Genomic DNA, 12,394 nt, shown 5'->3' on the forward strand with positions numbered 1-12,394 from the left:
ATTTTTTGTAAAACAGTGCAGCCTTCATCTTCTTCTTTATTTTTCTCTGATTTTTGGCCTATAATAGTCTTTCAAAGAGGCACACTTTTTTCTTTAATTTTTTTTTTTATGTTTTATTCTTATATTTTTCTATTCTCTGCATCTTTGTTCGCTCTTTGGAGATGGACGTGTCTTTTTTTCTCACCCTTATGGGCGGCGAGCACCTTCTCAACCATCACCTCATCGTCTCCGTCTGCTCTACCCTCACCCGCCCCGCTTCGAGTTTTCTTTTTTCGGTAACAACGAAGACGGAGGTGGAGAAAGGGAAAAAGGATGCGGCGCCACCCTCGTTACTGTCGCCGAGGGCCGCCGGTGCCGGCGAAGGAGGAGATGGAGAAAGAGGAAGCGGTACCGCCCTCATTACCATCGCTGAAGGCCGCAAAAACGGTGGAGAAGGCGATGGGGGTCGGAGAGAAAAAAAATAACGAAGGAATAAAAAAAGAAGAGAGAAAAAAAAAAGAGAGAGAAAGAAAAGGAATAAGGGTATTTTCGTCTAATCATGAAAAATTCAACTCGAATGAGCAAAATTAAAAAAGGTGATCCAGTTTTGCAAAAATTCAAAACTTATAGATTTTTTTTTTTCTCTCTTCTTTTTTTATTCCTTCGTTATTTTTTTTCTCTCCGACCCCCATCGCCTTCTCCACCGTTTTTGCGGCCTTCAGCGATGGTAATGAGGGCGGTACCGCTTCCTCTTTCTCCATCTCCTCCTTCGCCGGCACCGGCGGCCCTCGGCGANCACCTCCGTCACCTCTGCCATGTCCTCCTCGTCCTCCTCCTCCCGCATCCTCCCGCCCAAGCGTCCCCAGAACCCTAACCCTAACCCTAATTCTATCCCCAGCTGCGTCTGCAACCACACCCCCTCCGCCCCCCTCGACCTCCTCATCCTCCTCCTCGTCCTCTCCTCCCTCGCCTTCCTCCTCGCCTCCTCCCTCGCCCACATCGCCCGCGCCCTCTCCCCCTTCCTCTCCCCCCTCGCCGCTGCCGCCCGCGCCGCGCCCCTCCCCCACCTGGCCGCCGCCTCCGCCCTCCTCCTCCTCCTCCCCGCGGCCGCCGCCGCCGCCCTCGCCTGCGCCGGCGCCGGAGCCTGCCGCCGGCGCCGCCGCTGCCGCAACCCGCGCTGCCTCGGCCTCAAGAAGGCGCTCGAGTTCGACGTCCAGCTCCAGACCGAGGAGTCGCTCCGCTCGGGCGGCGGCGGGGGCGGCGGCGGCGGCGGCGGCGATTCGGCATCTGCTGCTGTGTGGAGGGAGATCGATGCGTTGCCGTGGAAGGGCGGACAGGGCGGGAGCAACCCGGACTACGAGTGCCTCCGCGCGGAGCTCAGGAAGGTGGCGCCACCCAACGGCCGCGCCGTACTGCTCTTCCGCGCCCGGTGCGGGTGCCCCGTCACCAAGCTCGAGGCCTGGGGGACCAAGCGTGGCCGCCGACGTAAGAAGTAAGGTTCCCTTGCCCTTTCCACATTCTTCATCATTTTAAAGGAAAAACGGGGCAATAAATACTCTGATTGAACAGCTTCTTATGTTGCAATTGCAATAGAATCTCTTTCACTTTTAGGTATATTGAACCCTATATTTGATAATAAAGGTTAATACTTGTAGAGTTGGATGTTATGGCACTTTCAGGTTTTAAGTTCTTTTCATGTTGCATTCTCTAAGTTTGCTAATCATCATTAACTCTAGCTCTTTATTCTATAAGGTGCACATGATGCAGAGCTAAACAAAATTAAGTTGCTTCTTGATGATTTTATACTAAAATTTGATGCACTCCGAAAAGAAAATAATGTATTAAGCAAAGGTAATTTGAATTTAATTATTATGAAACACAACTAACCAGTTATAAAAAGATAAATGTAGTAACCAAAAGGGAAAAAAAAACTAACAATGTTCTTGAAGCCCTCATTGTCTTTATCCTCACAAGTTAGCAAGAAACTGTCTTTAAATTGTCTTTCCTTTTAATATCAATAAGGAATGAATTGATCGGATTTGAAATTTAGTTAAAAATCACCTTTAAGAGTCGATCAGTTGGTGGGGAAAATAGAGATAATAGCAGCACTGGATGAAAAAAAAAGAGGAAACTAGCAACTAAAAGGAGGTGAGGAATAAAACCCCAACCTATGGAAGGTTAGTACAAAAAGAGGAAAAAGGTGCCCAATCCGAGGATAGAGAGGATAAGAGAGATATGATTAGATGGAGGAGGAGAATAGGATGTTAAAATCCTAGGCAACAAAAATGAAGCATGCTCAAGCTAAGTGGTGTAGGACAAAATGAGCAATTCCTTATTTCAAGCTAAGTGGTGCAGGACAAAATGAGCAATTCCTTATTTCAAGCTAAGTGGTGCAGGACAAAATGAGCAATTCCTTATTTATGTTAATTTGTTTAGATTTTAGTTTATATGTATGAATTTAATGTTAATTTGTATTGTTTATTGTATGTTAGATAGGTTGTGGTGTGTTGTTCTGACGATGCTGGAGGGAGTTGAGAAGATTTTTATTTTTTTGTGGAATTATTTTGTTTTTAATTGATGATTTTTGATGTGTTTTTGAGAAGTGGTTTGAGTCCGNTTCATATTCTAAGGCAAGCGGAAAGGTTGCTCAACAGTGGCAACCCTATGTGGCACAATTTCGCACTGCAATTCCTCGCGCAACCCATTACGGAATCGCGAAAAGGTTCGTTGTTCTTACTCTTGAACATCACAACGGATATTCATCTCATTAAATTCGGCCATATATTCGGCAACTGAAAGAGAACCTTGCCGAACAGCATTCAATTGATCATACAACCGTTGCTTGTACGTGGATGGCAAGTATTTCTCTCTCAATTTAGCCTTTATTTCTGCCCACAAAGTGATAGGCTCTTGGCCAAGCCGTTCTAAGTGCCTTTCGATGCCAATCCAATATTGTTTGGCGGCGCCAATGAGTTTCATTTTACAGACTCGTCGGTTATCAGACATTTCATACCAGTCAAAATACTGGTCCATGTCAACGAGCCAATCTGCGAATGCCTTAGGACCAAATTTTCCATCAAAAGTGGGTGCGTCAATTTTAACTTTCTTTCTTATGTCATCTTGAAAAACAGTAGTTCCGCTTTCTCGAAAAATAGGGTTAGTTCTAGCAATGTGCTGAATTTCACGTGCTTGTGGAGTGCGTGATGCTGATGCTTGTGGATCTATTTCCATAATGACATTATTTTGTGCAGAAAGTCTCTCAGAGTTTTGTCTCTAGGCTGGTAACCCTATCTCGAATGTCTTGAATGTCAGTTGATAATTCATTTAATTTTTCCATAATTTGTTTAATGGGATCATTTTGGTCATCAAGATTAGGATTCCTAAACTATAGCCCTGATCTAGTTGTCATGACGCAAACCTAAAGCTCTGATCCCAAATCTCATGAAGGGGAAGAAGTTTAGAAATCCAAATCTCAAATTGAAAGCAAAATCTTATTGATCTGAAACTCTCTAATACAACTATATGTTTTGGCTCAGCGAGACTTAAACACAAATGCGTAAAAAAAATAATTTATGAATATTGAAAATCATAAACGAAGCAATAAAACCCATATAAAAAGATTGGATTTAAAACAGAGAACGAGATGGAAAGTTGTACATCAAGAAATCCGTAGGCGGGATTAGTAATCGCGAGCGCTGAACAGGAGCCGTCAAATTCCTAAAGGTCAATCCAATGTCGTTTCTGCTGGAGCACCATCTGTGACGAGAAAGAGTCTTAGATAAAGGGAACGGTAGGAAGAAAAATAATAAAAGATAGAAACGGTTAGGGTTAGAGAAATATTCAGCAGAGAGAAAGATGACGAGAGATCCTCAATAATGCATTGGTCGAAAGATGGTGCAGGCGCAATCTCAAAGAGGTTGATGTTACGGACGAGAAGGGCGTACTGTCACGGGGTTAGCTTTTTCGCCTTGAAAATTCCCACGCAGCGCTCAAGTGTCGCACACCCGAGCCAGCCTTCCCGAGTCCTTAACACGGACATGTCTCCCAAACTTAACAGCGGAATACCAATTCAAGCATTTTGCCAAGCTCGCTCCTCTGCGAGACTTACAGCCCGACCCCTCGCCTGTAATTGAACCCCTCGTCAAACTCCTTGAGTTTCCAACGAGCAACCCCAATACCGAGGTTGGCCACCAAGCTAGGTGCATCCCGTTTTGCAAACCAAACTCTCCTTGAAAGTGTTTCATAGCTGAATGCCTTGTTGCCTTCACCGCTAGCCCCAAGGACATCACAAGTTCTTCCCCAACTTGTCCAATATGAGTATAACCAAGCGTCTCGCCTCCCACTAGTTTCCTTCTTGCGACTTGACCCTCTCGCCTTTAGCGTCAATGTCCGGGCTTCGCAACATCGCATGCCACGAAGGGCACTCACGAGTATAGGTCCTTCTTCGTCTCGTCTCATGCGCCTAGAAACATCCATGGCCATACCGCATACGCGGCCTGCTCGCTCAGTCCAACGACATACATCCGATAAGCCACCCAAGTGTGCGCCACAAGCTCGCCTTTTTCCCAATGCCAACAACTTAGCATGACACCCCGCACCCCCATGCTTCGTACTTCCGTGCTTCGCATCCAACTTGTACGACTCTCGTGTCTCATCGCTTCTGACAAGGGAAGCCAACAAGTTCACACCGTGCTTCTCGACCGTCCACATGACCCTCGCTTTGCCATGGCGCTCCGTGCCCTTGATCTCCTCAGGTTCACCTTATAAGGCTCCATCCCAACGAGTCGGCCTTGCTCTTCTTCGCTAGCCATCTGGCCCCTCCATGGCTCGACCACGCTTGGCCGCTAACACATTGGTCCAGTCTGTTAAAGTTCACTTTACGAATACCAATACCGCTTGCCTCATTGGGTTCCGCCCCTCGAGTCTCGTAGGCATCACGCTCCACGAATTCTCCTTCGGCGTGCCTCCTTTTTTGCGATCCTATTGAGTTCCACCTCTTTAGACCTTGGCGAGCACCGCGCCCTAAGAATCCCCGCTTGGCATACTTGCCTTCGCAAGCCTTGCCCTTTATGGCGGGCCATCCGTCGCAAGTCTATCCCTCATCCATTCGTTCGCTCCACTATAGAGATCCAAGCCGTCATAAGGTAGCGCAAGCGATCCTAAGAGGAAAGCCTTCCGGTATTCCCCGCTACGTAATGTCGTTGTCGACCTCGCGTCTCCGACATTACCCTAGGCCCGTGTCCCTTCAACCGTCCTATACCCGGTCACACGGAACGCTAGGCTTTGCCACTCCGCTAGCCAAGGGACGACCCATGTCCTATGGGTCGACAGGGGAGTCGGGGCCACTTATGAAGTGTTCACCCCTCCTCTATATACCTTACAAGGCATCCCCCCATTTGGCACCCCGGGGGTACAAAGGTGCTCACCGAGGGGTACGTTTTGAGCCCCCGCATGCAACACCTATTTCCTTGCCGTGACATGGGCCATTGCTAGGGAATTGCCTCCGTTGACTTGACAGCGACTCCAACCTGACGGAATGCCTCAACTCCGCAACTCCATAACTTCGTCAACCCAAATGCCTACCAAATGTGGCCCCTAAGGATGTCACGGTCGAGTCCCAGCGATCGACCTGTGACAAACTGGCCAGTCCATCCCGTGCCTAAGCTACTCTGTCCACCACCGATGAGGATGGCCGATTTAAGTAGAATGTCCAAAAGGGCTGCTGTGACATCAACGCAAGAAAGCCAGACTCCGGAGCGGCACTCGAGGGCGCGACCATATCGAGTATAGAAGTGTTTCTCTATCGAGCTAAATCAGGCTCACGCAGGCTGTAGTCAATGCAAATGCTCAAATGGGTTGAAGAATCAAAACTCACGTGCCCTCGGTACAATCTGATGCAAAAAGCATAGATCTGGGTCCACCGTCAGTCCGAACGGCACCCGACAATATAAAACAGCTAAAACACTGCTGTAAAAAACTACTCGGCATCTCCGCACAAGCGTAATCTCATCCTATACTAATCTGAATATCCGCGACGCACTAATAGTGGTGATACAATAGTAAAAACAGCTCCTGAAGCTAAATCTGATCAAATAGATGACAAGTTCAATGTGTAGGCTTTCTCCTAAGTTGGTTCCCAATTCAGGATGTAGTAATCATTTAAATTATCTAAATTATACTCCAAATTCAGATTTCATATAATAACATGCAAATCTATAATTTGAGCTACTAAACAGAATGATTGATATAAAATTATGCATGTTGAAATTTCTACCACTTAGGAGGAATTTCGAAGATTTCGGTAAATATTAACCCACCTGAACAGCTAATCCAACCACAGAAAGAAGCCTCTTCAAGAGCTAAAGGATCAATTCCACTTCATCTCGCAGTAGGAAACTGGATTCCAGTTTCGGATCCCCCAACACAGGTTCCGGGCACCCAGAACTTGAGCCCAGTTCAGCACACTGTTCTCCCAAAATAGCAAGCATTAATCCTGGAATTCTTAGCTCAAAATCTGGGAATTGGAGGTTAGAAAATCACTCAACCTACCTCTTTCCAGTAGGTGAACTTCCAAACAAGTTGCTCCACTAGTGACAGCTCAAATAGCAAGAAAGGCCCAAATCTGCAATTCAGATTCAGAAAGGGAGGTCCAGATTCAGAATCCAAAAATTTAGCACATCAATTTCTACTCTGATTGTCACGCCCCGAGCTCTGCCAAATTGGTCGTATTCGAGCACGGGAACAGACGCCAAACGGACAGCACCTCTCCTGTCCGCCCAAGGCTCCAACAACATGTATATTACAAGCAAGTCAACAAAGAGATTGCAAGATATACAAGGTTTGCACGAAGGCAAACAACAAACAATTCACACGTGAAAGCATCGAAACTAACTATACATTTATCCACATACATGTCATTTGATTACATTTTAATCAAACACAAGTAAACTATTACATTCATTCTTTTCATTCATTCATATTTACATCACATTGGTCTTTAACCCAAACTAAAGGATTTACATCATTTTGTTCAACATACAAAAGTTGAGTACTCAAAGTGTAGGGTATGCCTATAAACTCCGAGGCCGCTATCTACGGCGCCAAACCCTTGCCTCGATCCTCCGTCGCCCCGCTCGCGCACGGATCTGCAGGGTTAGTGGTAATGAGAACTAGAACGAAGTTCCCAGTGGGTTCGGCCGCCGACCGCGCCGATTCGCCCACTAGGTCTTATCTCAGGCATATGTATTTCAATAAAGATAGATACCGAACCATCTAATGCAATTACTAATACAATGCCCGCAAAACAGTAGTCAACAAATAGATAGATAATCAAATACTTGAATCTGATGCATACATGTCCATTTCTCATTTCATTTGGCTTTTACCCAATCATCCCAGGGTCCACAAGGCTCACCCCAACTCACATCTCACATGTCCCATCTACCGGGATTAGCATTTGATAATGCCCCCGAGGGATTCCATTCCATCTACCGGGGAAGGCACATGGCACTGTTGCCCGAGCGATCTTCGCCGGGCACTCTCACCCGTGGTGTCTACACTCCGGAGTACACCGCTTGTGGAGGAGCTACCTCTCACAAACCGAAACCGATACATGTGAGTACGATCCATTCCCCAATTTGAGGAATTATAGCCAACCTGTCTCATATCTCAATGTCTCAATGCCACAATGCCAATGATAGGTCTTTACCTAATCATGCATATACCACTATTTTCACGCCACATGGGTTGTGATGCCACTCTAGGTTAAACTTTGTTTAGCCGTTCCATTCTCAATGCCAATCGAGTCACTATAGTCAATGTCACCTTTGTTTACTATTGTCCAAGTCTTTTCTCGCATTCACATGCACATAGGGTCTTTACATTCTCATATGGTTCACATGGTTCTTTACCNATTTTCACGCCACATGGGTCGTGATGCCACTTCTAGGTTAAACTTTGTTTAGCCGTTCCATTCTCAATGCCAATCGAGTCACTATAGTCAATGTCACCTTTGTTTACTATTGTCCAAGTCTTTTCTCGCATTCACATGCACATAGGGTCTTTACATTCTCATATGGTTCACATGGTTCTTTACCAATTCACATACTCTTTAAGCATCTAAATGCATTTTAACCATGAACACACATCACATTACCCTACATGCAAGAATGCTACAATAACAATATGCTCAAATAAAGTGACATAGACATAGAAAGAGATCCGGTGTCTTCGGACAGCATCCCCCACCTTTTAGTGCTACTAGGATGCCGCGGTCCTGTTTTTGTGATTTTTAGACGCTTTCGCCGCGAGCTGCGGCAATCTATATCAATTTAGCTTCTTTTCCCAATATCTTCGCGTACGCTCGTCGTATCGCCGAACCGAGCACACCAACGCGTTCGTTGACCTACCAATTAGGTTAAAATGAGATCAAACCTAAGCTTCGATCTCAAAATCTAAAAGTCCTAAGTTTAGGTCCTTGTACAACATCATCTTCCCCATTTCTAGTCCTTACACATGAGAAACATGGGGGAAATTACCACAAGAGCTCCTAGATGCTACAACTAGAAACAAACAACAAAACCCTAGCTTGAAAACCCTAGAAATCCTCAAAAACTCACATAGGGTTCAAAGCTTTCCTCCAAAAGCTCATGCACAAGCTAGCCACCACCTTGGGGAAGCTTCTTCTGCAAGCCTTGCTCCACCCAAGCCCTCATTTGATCCAAGCTCTAGAGAGAAGGAGAGGGAGAGGAGAGGTTTTTAGAGAGAGAGAGGGAGATATTTTGTGTTGTGAGGGTAAGAAATGAGCCCTAATACAAGCTCTCTCACTTACATACACCCATCTCATGTCACAATTGCCCACAAGCCCCTCAACTTTCCATTTTTCACAACAGCCCAAACTGGGCATTTTTCGTATGCGGGGTCCGGACCCTGAAGCTAAGGTCCGGACCCCGAGAGCAACACCACTCCCAGACAGCCCATTCTGGGCAGATTTCGCGTACGGGGTGCAGACCCTGTAGTTAGGGTCCGGACCCTGAGAGCACAATTTCTGGTACTTAGCTAGATTTTCACAGGTTTGCTCTCATGGGTCCACATACCCTATACAACGGCCCTAATGATCTTAGAACCCATTGTAGCTCGTTCTAACTTCTCCAACTCCGCGTTCCGCTCGTTTCGACGGAACTCGGCACATTTCACGGGGAAGTGATATGTTACACTGATTGAGTCAAATCTGGGTTCCTAGCCTAAAATTTTCTGTGGGAATGGATCCAAAACAGTAGGAAAGTAGGGTAGATCCTCTCATAACCTAGCAAAAGCTCCTCCACCAAAATCTAGATCCAAAAATCCAAAAATTCCATCAAAAACCTCAACATCGGCATCTGAAGCTCAACTACTCAAATTCAGGATGTAACTCACCTTCAAATCTGGAAATTTTTGCGAGAAAAGCTTCTAAACCAATGAGGTAAGGTGGTGAAGCAATTCCAAATCCGAAAATCCAACAACAACAAGAATCGGATCAAGAAAACTCCAAGAAATCCATTAGAAAATCCAAATTCACCTCAAAACTCTAATTTCAAGTCAATTTCAGCACTTGAGCCACTACTAACCTGAAATTGAGACTCTAAGAAGGTTCCACACACTCTCCTTCAAGTCAACAATCTACGAAATGCATCAAAATAACCCCGGGTTGCATCCAGGATCCTCAAAACCCAAGGTTGCTGCAGCTGTTGGTTGAATTCCTGCCAATACCCCAATGCTCCAAGGAGAAGAAATGGATATGAGCTAGTTTGGAGAGGGTTTGGGTGAGGAATTCAAGTTTGCTCTGAAGGAGAAGGGAAAAGAGTTCTCAGGGGACGTCCCATTGTTTTTATAGAAGCAATAGAGGGGAACAATGAGCCAGAAGAAAAATAGAAGCTAACCTGCTTCAGCACTAAAAATGCATATTCGGGCGCCCGAAACCTAGGATTCGGGCGCCCTAAACAGCTTCCCACAACATCCAGCATAATGGCTCATCCGCGCGGCGGTCCGCTGCACCTAACCTGCTTTGGCGGTTCACACCTACCATATGTCACATGTCAAAACTTTCGATATTCACGAGGGAGAATTTGGGCTCACATTTCGGGCGCCCTAAACTAGATCCGAAATGACTTCAGCAACATATACCAAACAACACTCTTGACGTAGTTTGGGAGGAAAAATAGCGAACAAATAATCGGATGTAGGCTAACAAGGACTCTGAATAAAGATGGAATAGTTAGGGTTTTAAGAAAAACCACTAGTTTCTTAGATATATTGAAAAGATCATCAAAACAACAGCCGTAACCTGATTTGCATCCCTTTTATATTCGGGTTACAAGGTGCTACTCAATACCCAGCCCTTGATTATAACTTATTGGCTAACTTTAAATCCTAACCATCAAACATAATAATTAGTCACATGCTAGTAACATGACAACTAACTAAATAAATAAATAAAACAATTGAAAAGTAAAACAAAATATTAAAACTCCTGCGTCAATCTCCTTGGCTCGGAAAACTCGACTCCGATGAGAAAACCTTCACGACTTCATCATACATGTCTGAATCAATCTTCATTAATTCATCTTCAGTTATCCACGTGCTCTCACTAGCTGGTTTGCCCAACCACTTCACCAGAAATCTTCTATACCGGTTGCCCTTTCGAGATTTGACTTCTTTAACATCTAAAACATCTTCAATAACCTTGGATTGAACATTTGGATATTGCTGAAACTGATCTGCAATTTTAGCCACTTCTCCGTCAAAACCCTCAAATGAATATAGATCGGAAACATTAAAAACAGGTTGGATCTGTAAATCTGGTGGTAGCTCAATTAAATAAGCATTTGAGCTTATTTTCTTCAACACTTTACATGGTCCAAATTTTCTCGATTTGAGCTTGTGGTATATGCCTTTAGGAAACCTTTCCTTCCTCAAGTGCACAAGGACCAAATCACCTTCCTCAAATTCCTTGAAACGACGATGTAGATTGGCCGCATTCGCATAAATTTCATTGTTGGTTTTCAAGGCAGCATTAACTTCCTCATGAACTCGTCGGATATGATCTGCAACTGCCTCTCCATCATCACTAACTCTAGCTCCTAAAGGCAAAGGAACTAAGTCAAGTACATGTTGCGGTTTGAGTCCATATGCAGCTTCAAATGGCGTCTTCTTGATTGTCCTATTTACTGAATTGTTGTAAGCAAATTCAGCTTGAGAAATAATCGAGTCCCAACTCTTTGCATGATTCCCAACAAGACATCTTAACATATTTCCCAAACTTCGGTTAACAGCTTCAGTTTGTCCATCCGTTTGTGGATGACGAGTACTAGAATATTTTAAATGAGTCCCCATGTTTCTCCATAAGGTCCTCCAAAAGTGTCCTACAAATTTGACATCTCTATCCGAAACAATAGAAGATGGAACACCATGGAGTCTCACCACTTCTTTGAAGAATAATTCAGCAATATGTGTAGCATCAGAAGTTTTCGAACAAGGAATGAAATGCACCATTTTCGAAAATCGATCCACTACAACAAAGATAGAATCATTACCTTTGGCAGTCTTTGGAAGTCCCAAGATAAAATCCATGCTCAAATGAATCCATGGTGCATCTGGTATAGGTAATGGAGTATACAATCTGGTATTTTGCGAACTACCTTTACCAAATTGGCGAGCAGAACACCTTTTTACTAACCTATCCACATCCTTGAACATTTTTGGCCAAAAATGGCGATCTGCAACCATTGACATGGTCTTATCTGTACCAAAATGACCTTCCAAGCCATTTCCATGAAGTTCTCTAACAATCTTCTCTCTCAAAGATCCTTCCGGAATGCATTGTTGGTTACCTTTGGAAAGATATCCTTCATGTAAACGGTAAGGCAAAATTTCGAGTCTTGCTGGCCCTTCCAATTCAGCAATTCTTTTACTAAAATATGGATCAGTTTTATACTGATTTTTTAGCTCTTCGAAACCTGTAACTTGAGTACTCATCACCATTAGTAGAGTAGATCACCTACTAAGTGCATCTGCCACAATGTTAGACTCCCCCGACTTATATTTTACTGAAAAATTGAACTCATCAAGGTAAGAACTCCACTTGGCATGACGTGCATTAAGTTTCTTCTTAGAACTCAAGTACCTTAAAGCTTGATGATCGGAATAAACCACAAACTCTCGATAAGCCAAATAATGCTCCCAGTGCTGAATAGCCCTCACCAAAGCATAAAACTCCATGTCATAGGTGGAATAACGTCGTTTAGCATCGGATAGTTTCTCGCTGAAAAACTCTATGGGCTTCCCGTCTTGACTAAGAACTGCCCCGATTCCAGTATGAGATGCATCACACTCCACAATAAATAGTTTTTCAAAATCAGGTAATGAAAGAGGTGCTTCA

General features: G+C 44.5%; 1 protein-coding gene across 1 annotated transcript in view; it reads left to right on the forward strand.

The window, feature by feature from the left end:
* The window catches only part of LOC109723748 (uncharacterized protein At5g19025-like), a 28,588-nt gene continuing 16,975 nt past the window's right edge, over positions 782-12,394 (forward strand). The window contains exon 1 of the mRNA XM_020252224.1: positions 782-1,471. Within this exon, the coding sequence (XP_020107813.1) occupies positions 795-1,471 (677 nt within the window). The 5' untranslated portion in view covers positions 782-794. The remainder of the gene's footprint in view (positions 1,472-12,394) is intronic.

Source organism: Ananas comosus, linkage group 18 (genome assembly GCF_001540865.1).
Source record: "Ananas comosus cultivar F153 linkage group 18, ASM154086v1, whole genome shotgun sequence".
Classification (NCBI taxonomy): Eukaryota; Viridiplantae; Streptophyta; class Magnoliopsida; order Poales; family Bromeliaceae; genus Ananas; species Ananas comosus.